Source organism: Motacilla alba, chromosome 1A (genome assembly GCF_015832195.1).
Source record: "Motacilla alba alba isolate MOTALB_02 chromosome 1A, Motacilla_alba_V1.0_pri, whole genome shotgun sequence".
Lineage (NCBI taxonomy): Eukaryota > Metazoa > Chordata > Aves > Passeriformes > Motacillidae > Motacilla > Motacilla alba.
This window is the reverse complement of record NC_052031.1, coordinates 66,354,378-66,370,871: the sequence shown is the minus strand read 5'-3', so window position 1 is coordinate 66,370,871 and position 16,494 is coordinate 66,354,378. Positions and strand designations below refer to the sequence as shown.

The 16,494-nt window shown below is 43.3% G+C and overlaps 1 protein-coding gene across 2 annotated transcripts in view; it reads left to right on the top strand.

Annotated features, from left to right (window-relative positions):
- Window positions 1-1,353: 1,353 nt before the first annotated feature.
- Window positions 1,354-16,494, top strand: part of NINJ2 (ninjurin 2) — a 47,703-nt gene continuing 32,562 nt past the window's right edge. Inside the window, exons 1-3 of one of the 2 annotated variants that reach the window (XM_038154103.1) lie at window positions 1,354-1,676; window positions 3,446-3,636; window positions 3,726-3,856. Coding sequence is in view for 1 of the 2 variants with exons in the window: in XM_038154102.1 (XP_038010030.1) it covers window positions 1,644-1,676 (33 nt within the window). In the remaining variant the exon portion in view is untranslated. The remainder of the gene's footprint in view (window positions 1,677-3,445; window positions 3,637-3,725; window positions 3,857-16,494) is intronic. The other variant, XM_038154102.1, reaches the window with a different exon arrangement.

The following is a 16,494-nucleotide window of genomic DNA, read 5'->3' as shown; positions in this document are numbered from 1 at the left end:
ATATTATGGAAAAAAAAAAAAGGCAAAAACCAACATGTGCTGGAGAGCAGCAATGAGTAACCTCTTTCCCCTCACCTGCACTTCCCTGCAGAATTCAAACAATCACTTCAGTGATAACAAGAAGCAGGGACCTCAATTTTCATTTGAAAGTAGGAACTTTGGTGGTGGCTTTTGATTATAGAATCAGCCTAATGGCTCCTGATGGGCTTTCAGCCTTAGCCCAAAGGATGAAATGAGCTGTATCCCAGCCCTGTTTTCCTGTGTAACACTAGCCCAGTCCTTAAACACATTTCACTGCTTCAGCTCATACATCCTACATTAGGAAAAAACAAGAAAGAAAGAAAAGAAAGAAAGAAAAGAAAGAAAGAAAAGAAGAAAGAAAGAAAGAAAGAAAAGAAGAAAGAAAGAAAGAAAGAAAGAAAGAAAGAAAGAAAGAAAGAAAGAAAGAAAGAAAGAAAGAAAGAAAGAAAGAAAGAAAGAAAGAAAGAAAGAAAGAAAGAAAGAAAGAAAGAAAGAAAGAAAGAAAGAAAGAAAGAAAGAAAAGCTGTATAAGAGGAATGCAGAGAGGTTACATTCATCAGCATTTTGAAATGAACTTGCAGTACTAAGCACTAGTATTTTCACTGCAAAATGAGGCCTTTTGCTGGGAAGCATCAATGCAACAGGATCATCTACTGACAGACTTGTCAGCACTTTTAGGCAGGCTGGGGTATTAGAACATACATTTGGCTGAACTGTTTAAACAGAATATATTCCTTACCATAAATTTTCTATGCTACTGTAACTACAGAAATTCTCCTTCAAAAGCCAAACATGCCTACCTGATTTGCAAGTAGCACAAAGTAGCACTTTCTCTAAAATCTAGAGAATTATTGCTGATATTTCTGCCTGAGGAACCCACCTAATAATAATAACAACATGTTTTTCCACACTGTGACTTGATTCTGGCTGCACACATTTCCATTCCAGTGTCATTCACAGTTGTTTTTAACTTCAGCGAAAAGCAAGTTTTCATTTCAGCTAAGACCAGACATATCAAATTCAACTAAAAAAAAATGTTGGGGAGGGAAAAGGAAGGGCATTTTGGCAGGGGAGAAAAAGGAGAAGAAGGGACTGGTAAAAGAGTAAAGTGTGAATTTTCTGTGGGATGTAACACTATCTTAGCAGCAGCAGCAACTAGCAGGCACAACTTCGTGGACCTCGTTTTTTCGCCTTTTGGTTTTTCATCTTTACATTCTGCTGTGTGCTGGAGAGGGAGGGAGGGAGAGAAGAGATTGGGATGGCTGCTGTGGCTTCTCAGCCCATGCCAGGAACCTCTTGGTACACTGGCTGCATCACCACGTCCCTGCCCAAGTGAGCTCATGGGGCTCAGCTGGGCTCGCAGAGGTAGCGCGGACACGCAATGAACACGAGTGTCATGGAAAGTCTAAGAGGGGCACTTGTTCCAGGGCTGCCTGGACAATGAAGAATCGGCTGCCACCCCCTCTGTCGCCCCCCAGGCCATGCCAAGGCGGGCGGCTGCCTCACATGAATAGCAGGTCTGTTCCAGCAGCTGCGCCCTGGGCCGGCGCTGAGGCTGCAGGAGCACAGAGCGCTCCGCTGCCGCTCCGGCTGCACAGGGGACACAGACCTGGGGACAGAGGATGGCCACGGAGAGGGACAGCACCAATCCTCACGTGAGTCTGGCTCGGCGAAATATCCACGAGGGGGGAAGAGGGAGGGGAGAGCCCCAGTTTGGGGGAAACATCCACCGCTTCTGTCGTTTGCTCCTCAGCTTTGGCAGCAAATTTCCTTTGAAAACTCAGTTCTGCTTTTTTCCTCTGTTCCCCTTTGAAGAAAAACCAGTGGCAGGATGTCTGCTGTGTTCTGCCAAGAGCAGTTATGAGCCTTTCTCAAAAAAAATAAGGGTTAGAAGAGGGATATTACTAAAAAGAGACGCTTTTTAGGGAAGGAAGGGCAGCGGAGGAAGAGGTTAGCCTTCAGCCCTCAGAAGGAGGCAGCACATACTCTACAAGCTGCATAGGTTTGATCTGTCCCTCATCTCACAAAGCCTTTCTCTGTTTGGCAGAAAGTACTCTCAATCTGGAGAGGAGAAAAAGAAATAAATACAGCAAATAGTGAGGGAGTGAAGAGGCCAAGGTTTCTTATGTATGGTTTACAGAGAAACAAAACTTCTTGGTGAAGCTCTTTCAGTTCTCTGTGCTCCTACTCTGAGTGTTTGTGTTTTTTAAGAAGGGTGTTTCTTGTGTGTGCAGCGTGCGTTCTCAGAAAGGGCAGCTACCCAAGGGTTGGGAAAAAGAGAGGAAATGGAATCAAAAGCCCAGATCACAAACACCCATCAAACCTCAGAAGTTCAAGTCCAGATCTGCACTTCAGACAACTCTGAAGGGAAGAAGATGAAGCATTGCCTAGGGCACAGCTTCCAGCTCTGAGTAGGTGGCACAAGGGTCCAAACTTTGCAGCTGATCTTTCTGTCTGGAATGGTCTTAATCATCCTTAGACTTGGCAGTGGAGAAGTCACTGTGGGGTCACAATTTTTTTTCTTCAGTCCATGTCAAAGAAATTAAAATGGTAAGATCGGTGCCCTTGGAAATAATCAGAACAATGTTTCTTAACTAGAAAGAAGGACTGAGACTCCCCAAACCTGCAAAATGTATCTCCAGTGAGATACTAGGTGCAGAGCAGCTTTTGAAGACCTGGGAGTAGCTATGCTCAATAAGAGACACAATTAGTGAAGAAGATGTGCAGGTAACTATGACAGTCAGTGAAAATGTACTTTATTAAGACTTTATTAAGGGAGAGATAAATGTTAGTCTTTCCTAGAACTAGACAACAAGGTGACTAGACAAAAATATAGACATCATTAAGCCAGGAACTGATGGTAAAAAGAGGACAAAAAAATCATGCTAAGTAAAAAGTCAAATTAACTCCCTGTATGCTAAATCACTCCACTCAATGAAAAGTTTCAGGTCTATCATGAATTTAAAGTCCAGGTATAATAGATGAAAAAAATCAGCGTCACTGATTAAAAATCTTATGAACTGCTGCAAAATTTTTGGTTTAGAGTTTTCTCTTTAAACTCACCTTGAGGTTAAGTGAAGAGCCAAAAGTGACCACACCAGCATCTTTGGCCTTTACAATACTCAAATAAGTAAGTCCAGAAGGCCAAAGGTTCCTTGAGGTTGCAAGACTGAGAAGAACATCCTATCTGTTTTCAGAGCAGGGAGGTGTAGAGTGAGCACCACTACACAACTGCCCCAAGAATAACTGAGCTGCTATGGTTTGTGACACCCCATGGGGAAGCCAGCAGGGAACACAAAGCACAGGTGAATGCACACAGACTCTGGCATGCTCATGATCAGGAAATACAGTCCCAGGAGAGCGAGTGTTACCCACTGGTGTAATAAATAAAACCCTTTAACCAAACGAATCTGGTTTGGTTCAGACTCCAAAGGATGTAAAAGCATAAGCTGCAAATGGACCAAGAACTCCTCTGCTTTCAATCTGCTTTCTGAAAACCCACAAAGAAGCAGAGTTGACCCAGTGAGCATCGAGGCATGAGCTCGGAACACCAATCATGCGATTAACACATGAATAGTGAGCGGCTTTTCCAAGACTCATTTATCAAGGAACAAAGTAAGTTGTGGGTACAAGGAGTCTCATGCATACCTTTACTATCGCATGTAATTTGACTGCAAGCCAACCACTTTATTCTATAAATACAGGCCTGAGTGAGCCTTCTTTGAGCTCTCCTGGCTAAGCAGCCTGACTGCATGGCAGTGATTTCCCCTTGCACTGTGACAACCCTCAAGGCTGCCTCTCAAAGCAGAGACCTTTTACCAGCAGCAGATTTCTGGTAAGTGGCTGATACTGCACATAACCCTGTAGTATGGTAACTTTGATTTGTGCCCTGGTACCTTTGATCTTATCTCAGCAACTGTTGTTTTTTCTTGGTAACTTTTACTTGTGCCTTTCATCATTGTTCAGATGATTGTGATGTATAATAACAGACTGAAGCTTGCCATCAAACATTTTAAGTCACATTTTTACAACATCATATTAAAATCACTTTCGCAAATATCTTTGATGATGATTCTTGAAGTGATCTAAATCCCAAATCATTTGTTCATGACAAATTGGTGTAGTTGGCAGAATCCTGAATCAGGATTCAGGACAATAGCTGGGACAAGCAGAGAGTCCTGTAAATGATGTGACTTGAGAAGTGTGAAGTAAGGGGAGGAGTGGTCAGTGGCAGAGAAAAAAAAAAAGTGGTTTTCAGTGGAAAGTACATTTAAAATCCTCATTTGAGTCCCTTCTCTGAGCAGTGAATGCAGAGCAGCTATCTTCCTGGAAGTTTCCAGCTGTGGGTTTAGGAAGATCTCGGGGAATGTGCACTGCACACTGTAACGCCTGACTCACTCCTCCTCAAAGAGCTCCTGGATGGAGTAGCTGGAACAGTCCTGAAAGCTGACTATGATACAATACAGAAATAGGAGTTTTTATTTATAGAACCGAGTGTCCTGTGTCTGAAGCAGTTGCCAGTACCTCCTAGCATTTCTTACACAACACGGACAGGCTAGGCAGGTAACTAAAATGAAAACAATGGAGCTTTGTCCTCATGTAGGAGACAGCAGGAAAAGGCAATCAAGATTTAAGAAGGCTCTAAGGAGAACTGATCAGTCCCCAAAGTTTTTTGCTTATTCTGAATCATGAACAGGAGCTCAATCAGCAAAATGGAAAGTGTCTGTAACAGGACTCCCATATCCAGCATGTCATCAGCCTGTGGAATTTGCCATCTCCTGGGGCAGGTTAGGAGGTCAAATATTGGGGCGAGCAAACATAGAAAAGAAGTCAGGAGGTCCAGTAACAATATTTACAGTTATGCAAGCTAAAAAAGGTACCTTCAAATTCCATAAGCCAATAGCAGGATAAAAATAAATATTGGAACTTTTCAGTTCCCTACAGGCCGTGGCACAATTGCTGACCAGACTACAAGTGGTAGCTTGCATTAGAGAAATTAGACACCAGCTCTCTGTAAGTGGCACCTATGACTGCTTTTTAACAGCAAGAAGTCTCTCCCATTAATCCACTTTCTCCCTTACAAAAATTCTCTTGCTCTGTGTGTTTCCAAAGAATCTGTTTTCCCATTCTGACTTCTAGGAAGACCAACAAAACCTCAAATGGTGTAGAGAGGGATGCAAAAAAGGAAATGGTGCTGAAATAGAAAAAAGGCACAAGATGGTGCAGCCTTATCTGAATTAGCCAGCCAGTCAAGTGCTAAGAAAATAAATAAAACTGGAATGAAAATATTTTAATTAAAAATATTAATTTACATATTAAAATATAAAACTTTGACATTATTTAATCTGAATGATACATTTTTCTCCCCAGATGTCTCTATTTGTGGCTTTCAAGGGAAACTTTCACCTTCCTCTATTAAACACCTGTCATTGACAAGAAACCAGGCAGAGAGCAGTATCCTGGTGAGGTATAGCAGAGTACATCCTGACATAGCTGGGATCTGAAAAATACATTTGGGATAGAAGCAAAACAATCCAACAAGACCCCATCACCGATTTCCTTTTACTTCAGGAAACACAGGTTTATGATAGAAACACTCTGGCTGATTTGCCTGTACTTGTTTATGCTATTGTCCCCCTGACTTGCCTCCAACCCTTCCACAGAGATCTGCAGGGGAAGAGGGGAGGAGGGAGCCATACAGGACAGTTCTTTTCAGCAGCAAAAGGCCCATTAAATCTGTTCAGCTGTGTACCTCAGCTGCTGCAGCTCAGGATCTGACATCTCAACACAACTCTGTTTCATTGGTGATTTAACCAACTGTCCCAAACTTTGAATGGGGGTGACTGAGACAGCACCATTCCACCACTCCCAGCACAGCAGGTGATACTAAATGGCTCCATAGTTTTATTAGATTTACATTTTTATGTTTTCTTGCAGGGGTGTTGCCTTCTGTACAAATGGGTGTTTAAGGAATGTGTGCTGGATGAAATGTCATCCGTGTTCATACTGCAAAAGAGGTCATATATTGTATGTTGTGTCTTTCTTTTTATAGTTTCTTACTCTTTGGATTAAAAAAAAATATGCAATCCTCTGGGATGAGAAGCAGAAGTAATACCTCACCATTTAGGGAATCATTCATACTTCAAAAGTAAAAAGAGTAAACAGCTAAAATAATCATTCTGGAAAACAGGCCCTACACTGAAATTTTTTGGCAGGAGTTGCTTCATGAATACCTTGAATGGAAAATACATCTGTGGAAATAAAGACAGGTTTACAAGTAACTTGCAAGGGAAAAAAATATTTTAAGTAATTGCATAGTTTACTTCCAGTGCTCAGTTTTTGACCAGATCTACAGCAGGCAGACTTTAGAAAGGCAGGTAAATAGAGTCAGCTACAGATCTAGCAGTGTGGACTTTTCCAAACTGCCCACAAAACAATTGGAAAGTCCCCCTTACCGCAGTAAATCCCATCTCTCACATCCCACTTTCAGTCTAAATCTGAACACACAGAGAGTGTGCTCACAGCTGGGCTAGACTTTCAGTTTTTTGGTATTTTGTGGCTTTAACTTGCGCTTCAAGGCTGTGATGTGCTTACAAGTTCCTGCTTTGGGCATGTATTCACCTGCTTCTGCAGCAGCAGCCAGCTCGCCCTCCCTAGTGCTGCAGGACCTCTCCTCTCCATTCCTGGAATGGTGGCAGTCTTCTGTTGCCAGCAAAGCAATGGCCTGCCCCGGGGCACTTCAGTAGCATTGTCTGGGTTCTGTAATTTGGGCCTGGATAGTGAAAATCTGCATTTGGAAAGAGTCTTTCAAAGAGAAATCCAAGTGCTTCAGAAAAATCCACTTCTGTGACATCCTGGTACACTGTGTGCAATCCAGTCATCAAGAGTTTGAGGAGCTCATCTCACTGTGTTTTTAGCTAAACTAACTCAGTTTCTCCAGCCTTTCAAACAGGACCCCCCTCCCAGAGTTACACTCCATCACCTATGCCATTCGTTTGAGCTCTGGCAAAGCTGGTTCAGAGAGATAAATTCAAAGGAAACTAGCCACTTTTTGGCAGGGTTCATGTTCTGCTTTGCTGTCCTGCAGTGGTTCCTGCGAGGATCACACACCTGTCCACGACTGGGACTGTGTGGCCATGAGAACAGACAATAGAATACCTCCTTTCAGTGGCAGCTACCCCTCACTTCAGATCAGTAATCTGAAGGTTCAGGTCTTGGTGTAGCCAGTGGGAGAAGCTGGGAAGGCCCTAACAGTAACCACGATTGCTCTCACTAGTGGATGCTACCCAGACTGCAAGATTTCAGGCTGCTCTTTGAGAGTAAAGCCTTTACAGGGCTTGGGCAGAGATTCACTGTGCCCTAGTTAGTCAAAAGGCAGGTGTGAAATAGGTTATTAGACTTTGGAGAAAGAGTGACCCTATGCTTTTCTTCCGCAGCTGCCAGGAGCTGAAAGTGTGTGTAGCATTACCTGTGCTGATCCCAGAAACCTCACACTAGTACACAGACAAACATGGCCACAACATGCTGAGGAAAAGGAGACTAATTCTTGCAATCAGTACTAATTAGTTCTTGGTTCTGTTGTCAGATGTGACATTTCCCCTCTTCCCTTTACGTTCCTCCTGCCTGCTCTAGCTGGACAGGTCAGCTTTCCCACTTGGGATCAATGTTTGCTGAGGCCCTTCCCAAACACAGGGATGGTATTTTTCATCTTGGGTTTTAAGGTGTCTGGGGAAAATGAGGCACATGTGGGGTTAAATATACCCTTGGAACATCCTTACAGCAGTCCTGATCCCTCACCCTTCACCTTAGGAGGGGCAGTGAAAGAAAAGTAGCAGTCTTTCTGAGGGACAGAGCCTGGTCCCACGCTGCATTGGACATGTCTGATCCCACCAAACAGCCAGAGACTAGATCACAACTAAAATATTAAAAGTGCTGAGGGACAAAAAACGGGCTCTGTAAAAGCTACCTGATGAAGCCCAGACATTTCTAAAGAGAAAATTGGGAGGGGTGGAGGGAATGACCTGGGTCAGGGGGTGCTGCCACATACCCTAAGCAAGGGATGAGAAACCTAAAGCCTGACTGCTATAAAAGTTTATTAAAAACAGCAGGATTTCTTTGTAGAGCTTGTACAACTGAAGCAGGGAGAGCAGAGAGGAGCACGGCCCAGGAGGCACAGGCTCTCCCTGTGGGGATGGGAAGGAGGTGAACTGGCACAGGACCTGTGTGACAAGATGGCACCTGCGCAGCACAGGAGCTTGAGGGGACGCTCAGGGGCCCATGACCTACTGAGAGTGACAGCAAGTCAGCATGGCCATGCCCTGTTTGGGGGGACAAGGTCAGCCAGCAGCCACACCAAACCATCCCAGGACAACCCTTCTGCCACTCCTGTGCTGCTCCAGCAGCTTGGCCTGGCCTGCTCGTTGGCCGCCAGCACGACTTCCCTTGTTGCACCTCCTCCTGTCCTCCTCCTCAGCCACAGCCCTCAGGGACACCATCTCTTGCTGTGCAGCCATTTCGTGCACTCGTGTGTCACCGTCATATTTTCTGGAAAAACCCCTTTGCTCAGGATTTTCTCCTGGGAAGCTGAGAAGCCTCAGAGAAAAAAAGGAAAACAAATTCTTATCTCGTGTGCTTCTCCGGTGTTGTGCTCACATGTGGAATGTGTTTGGAGGTTGTTTATCCAACAGGTGGTTGTTTCATTGGTTTCACGTGAATTGTTTTGACTTCATGACCAATCAGGGCCAAGCTGTGTCAGGACTCTGGAGAGAGTCACGAGTTTTCATTATTATCTTTCTAGCCTTCTGTCTGTATCCTTTCTGTATTCTTTAGTATAGTTTAGTACAGTATTCTATACTATGCTATACTATACTATAATATAATATAATAATAAATTAGCCTTCTAAGAACATGAAGCCAGATGCATTGTTCCTTTCTCCATCTGGAAATATAAGACACGTGCACCTTGCAGATTCAAGTGCACAAGGAGTTTTAGTTGCAGTGAGTAACCATAATCCTGGTTATGGTGGTGGCAGCACAGCTCTCCTCTCTGGCCAACAGTAAACCACTAAGACATCTTTGTGACTGGGAATCCTCTGCAACATGAAACACCTGTTAAAACACAGCTAAATTGAGTTTTTCTATATTTTGTCAAATAGTTGCCCTTCTCACCTTCGTTCCAGCCTGTGCCTGAGAACTGATCCATGCACCTGCTTCTCTGTGTTTGCCCCCAGCTGGCACACAGGTACAGCATCTTCCCTCACTTATCCCTCACTGAAAATGGAAGCTTCCAGTCCAAGTCACCATTTCTCAGCATTTCTGTAAAATCTGTATTATTTTTCTATGTTTCTCTTCTGAGAACCAAACATGGGCAGCGCTTCAGCATTACAATAACCACACACAGAAATGTGAGATTCTCCAAGTACAAGAAGGGTGAATGGGCATTTTCACTGCCAGTTCCCTATGCCTGGCTTGTGAGTCAAGTGTTTATAAAACTGTCTCTGGGGAAAGGCAATACAAGAAATGAGCTCTGCTACTGTAATCTAGACTGCCTCAGGTATGTAAACATATAACAGAAACATTTGAACTGGACACCAAGGTGATGGAAGGGCCCAAGTGCAGAGGCTGCAAGATCCACATCACCAGTTACCATACACCTTGACACACTCCTTTGAACTAGCCAAGCTGTAATTCCTTGTCAAATTACATGAATCAGATATGTGACTCTGTAATTACAGCTGTGAAAACCATTATACACAAGATCTTAGAACTTTCTATCCAAAATAACCCTTGGGGAAGAAATTTCTCATTAAGCTGCTTGGGTCAAGGTTCAGTGAGTGCTGGAAATTCTGGGGGAATCCTGTTGGCAGATTTAGAGAAACAAGAACAAGAAAATGAGATCATGTTTTGGTTTGTGGCTTGTTCATGCACTCTTGGTTTTTTTCTTTTTTTTTTCCCTAATATTTATGCATATTTGCAGGAGTTTTCTCTTTTGCAGTCACATAACTGAATAATATTTTGTGAGATTTTAAAGAAGGCCCAAATTCACCACAGACCTTGATTATGTGACAAAAACAACTGCTCCTACCAATCTAACAAGAGCCAAAGGGTGGCCAACCATTCTTCTGCAACCTATGTTTTACTGAAGGAGTATTTCTGCAGAAAATAACAACACAGAAATATTTTCCCAGGGCTTGTGTGAGAACCAAGTTCTTCTGTCCCTAGTTTTCCAGGAGTGCTATGAATATCAATGAATTTAATTTCACAATCTCCACATGGAGCAAGAAGTGTTTTCCTGCCTATTATACAGATATTAAGTCAAGGCAGAGATGGTTAAATGAACACTCATGTACCCAAGGACTCACCAGTGGAAGGTGACAGGAAAGACTGAGCATCTCTGGTTGGGAAAATTGCCACAGAGCAGTATTCTTTGGTTTCATCTTTGTTCTCACAGGTTAAATTCTTAATCTCCATCAATTCTTGAAGGAATCACTGAAGATTTTTTTAGTCACCAGAGAACACTCTGTTACTTCACACAGTGTAAAGAAGAGCATTAACTGAAGCTGTCAATAAGAGACCACACATAATTCCTTCCCCTGCTGAATGTTAACTTCAACATCCACTGGAAACAAATTTTGACTCACTTTCAAAAGTTCAGGCACACAGCTGTGTTTGCAGCTCTTTCTTGCTGGAACTGGAGTCACTCAACCACGCTGGTGTAGGACGAAACCCCCAAAGCCAAAGTGAAACAAACTGAAATATGTTAAACAGAAATTCTGACTCAGAATGACCACACAAGTTCTTGATGCAACTTTTCAACTTGAACTTTGCACCTCCTTCTGGCTGATTCAAGATGAAATGTTGCTGCATGTCCCTGTGTGATTTCAGGCTGTGGCCACACAGTTTTTGCTGACTGGAGCTGGAACAGGGAGGTTCATCCTTCCTCATGACCACCATCAATAATTATTGCTGCCTCAATGCAATGCTCAAAGTAATCACTCTGTCAAGACTGTCTGGGCTAGGAAACCTCCATTACTGAGTGTCTAAGCTAACCCAGACCATTGTGAAAGAACTCATTTCAGGAATATGTCTGGACACAGACAGAAATAGCAGCTCCTTTACACAGGCCTTCATCCATCTTACTGCAATGGGATAATTGCTTGAAATCTTGAATATTTCTTAGCTGGTTATGTGAAGATCTAGTTATGATTATGAAGATCTAGATATTTTGTGATTATCAGAAGACAACAGATACAAAATCTAGGTTCTTCTTCACTTAGTTGTAGAAAATAAGGCAAACAGTTATAATACCATAAAAACTACTCCTACATAGCATTGGCACCTGGGGTTTTTCTCATCTTTTGCCCATGGTGATACCTTGACTGGCAATCCACACTGATCAGGGAGACACCCAGCAAAGGATTGATACGCTACAAGAAAATGTGCTGCGCGGCTGTTTTGTTTTAACCAAAACAGATTTGAACTCCATCCTCACGTGCTGAATTCTTGGGAGTTGACTCTGGCCCAATTCCTTAGCCAGCCCCCATTTTTGGCACGTGGTTGTGAAAAAGTTGCCGAAGGGAGTCGTGTCAAAGGGCTTTTGCTTTGCTCCTAATGGCTCCACGTACGGTCTGAAGGAATCTGAAGCGCTCACGAAATGTGGTTTCCCCGCTGGTGTTTGCTGTTCAGCTGGCTCAGCAGCTCAACCATTTAAAACCATTGTGAGTGGATTTAGCACTTGTGAAATAATGCTGGCCTGTTCAGACCCACAGAGGGATGGGCAAAGTCCACTGGTACAATAAAAGCCCCTCTTACCTCCTTCTCCTGTGAGGAGTTGGGGTGCAATGGAGTTTGAGGGAGAAAACAATTCACATCCAGGTGTAGCTACACAGATATCAGGTGAAAGAGACATGGGCCTACCAAAATAAAAAAAAGCTAAAGTGTTCAGTGGAAGGAATCACTTCAGCATCCCAGAAGCAGAAAAAAAAAAAAAAAAGAAAAGAAAAAAAAAGAAGAAGAAAAAAACCCACACCAAAACAAGTACACCAAAACCTCACTGAGCAGGTATAGGGAGCAAATCATGAAGGAAAAGGAAAAAAAGGAGCACAGCCCCAGAAGAGAGCTCCAGCAGGGTGTGTTCCATAAAATCACAGTCTATGAATGCTAGTAAGCCAAATGGGGGGAACAGATACAAAAAACAAGAGTCCCAGAGGTCTCTGTCCCCAGAATCCAGAGAAGATGGAGCACCCCACATCCTCCTAGTCTGAGCTACTACATATAGCAAGAGGTGTGTTTCATCCCTGAGCAGATCTAATATGCAATTATTCTGCTGAGACCATAAAAAAAAAAAGAGATAACAGGCACACTGTGGATCTGTATCCTTGTGTAGAGATTTGAACTCAGGACCAGGCTCAGGCAAGCAATTCAAGAACAGATAGCAACAGGTCTTGGTGGCTACTAATTAGGTTGGCTTTTGTTTAGTGATGTGGAGTTGAGGAGTCCTCTGATTCATTTCCAAAGCCCTCTGCACTGCCTTCAGCCATGAACCTCCAGCTGAGTTACTGAACAGGGTCAGTCTTACAGTGTTCAGTTTTTTGGGCCCTGCCAAAGCGGCAGCTCCCTTGCAGGTCCCTCTCTGGGAAGGGGAACGGGCTCAGGACTCAGCTGCGGCCAGCTTGGTGGTGAACTCAGGTGTTTAGGGCCAGGGTGAAGCAGGGCCATCCCACAGGGCTTCCTCTTGCCTCACTCACACTGCACAAACAGGGACATTTTCTCTCCTGTGGGAGCAGCTGACTCAGACGCTTGGCCAGACGAAGGGAAAGGTGTCCCTGTCATTACCAATGGCAAAGAATGGCTAAAAAACAAAAATATGCATCACTCTGTGGCTGCAAATGATAACAATACATTCCTCTTTATTCTGATCCAAAAGCAATTTTTTTTCTTCCTTTGTTCCCCTCCCTGTGTTTTCCTATCTGCTGAGAATTTGTTTCTCAGCTAGGAGCCCAGTCAGTCTGTTATTGGTGTGCCTAATACCATTTTTATGTTCCTCCCATTTTTTTGTTTTACATATTATCAAATGACTTGTGAAAAGTAAAGTTCAGCCAACCAAACCTCGAAGGAGTTATGCAAGAGCAAGTAGCCCGGAGCTTTACCACAAGCCCTGTACATTAAAGATGCATGTCCATGGATTGATGAATCTGTTTATGGAATATATTGTGGGCATATAGAGATGAAGATATGGCTGGCAGGTGCTGTTCCCAGTGGCTATCCCTAAATCAGAAGACACTGTCTCTAGCCCTGCTCTTGACCTCTCTGAGAACCGAGGGACAGGATCTGGCCAAGCAACTCCTCCAGCTGTATCAGTCAATTCCATACAGATGATACAATTCCGTACACATGATACATTTGTACCCTGCACACTGACAAAGTGCTCCTCTCCTGTTATCATCTGCTCAGTGGGTGTAATTGTCAGGCTGATTCAGCAGAAATGAGAGCCATGCTTGTGGGAAGGTTGTGTCAGGACCAGCCAAACACACAGGCTAAGAGAAGGCTGTGATTTACTGATCACAATCTTCGTATGGAAAGATCTGTGGGCTTCAAAGGCCCTCTCCTCCTTTTGGTGTGTTTTGAAGGACAGATAGAACTCTGTAACTCCTCTTGGTTGGGCTGTAGATGATATTTTGGGGACCTAAAGTTGTGGGTATATTGTATCTGTTACAAAGCAGCGCTCAGTCTGCCTTTTGCCCAAGGCTCACGCGGTACACACACAGTCAATGCTGACATGTTGATACCTGTGAGCAGAGGGAAATTCACACTCTGTACTCCAGTGCTGCAGGAGCTGAGGCATTGAGATGATGTTGGGAAGGCAGAGGATGGATTATAAGGTAAAAAGGTCTTCAAAAGGCCCAAGAAAACAAAACTTTTTGGTGCCAGGGTCCAAAACTGAACAATAACAATGATTTCACTAAATATTTATCTCCCTGTCAGATAGGGATAGTTATATATTAAAAGTCACTGGTCATGGTAATCATATTAATGAGTGCAAAAAATCTTCTTTTCCCACTTTCTCTGGTCATGCTAGCAGCAGAATCAAACAGAGTATCAGGGTGCCCAAACAGAATATGAGAAGTTGTGAATAAGAAGAAAAAAAAAAAAAAAGGCAAATTGGCATTTCTTTTTGTTGGGTTTTGTTTAGGAAAAAAAAAAAAAAAGACAAAAGACTGTAGTGAGTGCACAGAAAGGCCTCACAAAACCCCAGGACTACTGCACAACATATTGACAGTAAAGCTGAGCTGCTCCAACAGGGGTGAGCTCTGCTGGGGGAGGCAGAAAGCCAGAAGGGAAAGGTGTGATCAGGAGTGAATAAACTATAGGGATAAACTCCCCAATCATTTCATGCTAGGAATTGCAAATGTTTCAGTGTGTAACTGGGAACTAATATGAGCCATTTGTCTAAGCCCATGCCAAGTGAGGACCACCACAACTGCCCTTCAACACAGTCATCCAGTGCCCAGTCTGTCCTACACTGTCCAGGATTTTTCCTCCTCCTCCCCAACTCTTTTATCCCTCCTCCAACATGCAGGAGCTCATTTGGACACAGCTTTTTCTATCCCCTTACAAGAATCCATCTTCAGTACACAATGTTTACTGAGTGAACCCCACTTGAATTCCAGGGCATTTGTTCTGCACCAGGGGTTCCCACTTCTTCTGTCCCTTGGCCATCTTGGAAGGAGAAACTACAGGATAAACTCTAGGTACAGTGAGAAAGGAATGGTAAGAAACTCCAGCTCCTGCAAAGTTTTGCTTTCCCACTCCAAAAACTTAACATGTTCAGTGTCTGAATGTGAATGGTTTTTTTCAGACTGTGTTTGCACAATCTGGGCATTCAATTGTCACAGAAATGGTTATTCTGCTTTAATCTCCTCCCATTCCTATTCTGGCTCTGAGGTATTTGCTTCCCCAGTACAGTCTCCTACTGAGACTGAGTCCCCCTACCGAGGAAGGCCTCCTTTGCTGCACCCTTTTCCAAAGGTCTCTGAAAGCAACATCTACTCAGGAGATCTCTGAAAAACACAATTGTCACTGAGGGGATTTGGGCCTCCCTTTAAATTCTGCCCTGCTGTACTATAGCTCCTCATTATAAAGTTAGCTCTTAAAGGTTCTTTGTCCCTGCAGGGCTGAAAGTTGCTGACTGAATGTCTGGGTCCAATTTTCCACCAGTCCTCCCTTAACTGGCCATTCTCAGCTATGCAAAGTGTTTGCATAATGCTACAAGATCATTCACACATCAACCTTATTTCACAGTTTGAACCTCTTTTGCGAAGGGGTTAATGAGAAAACAAAACACAACCTGAATAATAAGTCACCAGAAAAAACCACTATCCTAATGCTTTAATAGAGAGCCAGAACAGCAGTTCCCCTCACAGAAGGAAGAGGATGGACATTTTTCTAATCTGAGAATGTAATTCCCAGGGACGGTGTATGAGAAAACAGCAGTAATCTACAGAACACCCAGGAACAGTTGTTGAAAGATTCCCAGGGTGTTACTTTTGGCAGGACATCAGGTTCCAATAAAACCCTCTGAAAACACCAGCCTAACAACAACAATAATAATAATATTTTACACAGATGAAGAGTCTTTTATCTAAGGCTCACTGCAAATGATGAACGAGCTTCTTGAGGAGAGGTGAATAAAACTGATGCTCCACAGATATTGCCACTGATTTGGTGATGTGGAAAATAAGTTATTGTGTACAGACTTTAGAGAGCACACAGAAAAAGTTAACCTGTATAGGCAAGCTTGGGAGCATTCTTTATGGTGAACTTGCACTGATATTTTATTGTATTTTTTAAGGTTTTCAGTAGATCAGCTGCTGGCATTCCACATACACAACCTGAGCACCTGTACACAAATCAAGTAACCAATGATTACATTGTGCAAATACACAGAGCACTTGCTGAGCTCATTCACAGCTACTTCACTCTAATGTGAAATTCTATGTACGCTGCTTCAATTCCCTCTTGGCATGCTCTTGTATGTCTTCTGAGACTAGTCTGGACTTGAAATATGTGTATAACCATATATGAGTGTATGAAAAATTATGGGCTGGAAGTGAGAGATTGGTGTAGGCTGCGTGTGACCTGCTAGAAGTTTTGTATCCAGACTTTCACTTTGCACTGTGAGCCATTCCACAGCGTGGCTACCTTTCACAAAGCCTGAAATTCTGCATCACTCTGGGTCACGTATCAATCTCAGCCTATATTTCATATGCCGTACTGTGAAGATGTTGCTTGTGGTGTCACAGTGCAAAACCTGCAGTGAAATACTGCATGATTAACACTTTTTATGGCTGAATTGGATTGTATATGACTTTTTGGCACAAACACATCATCAAACGTTGCTGCCCTGACCTTACCTAAGTGATCTTAAGAGGACATCGTATATTGAGATAAATGGTTCCTTTCCTCAGGGTTCCT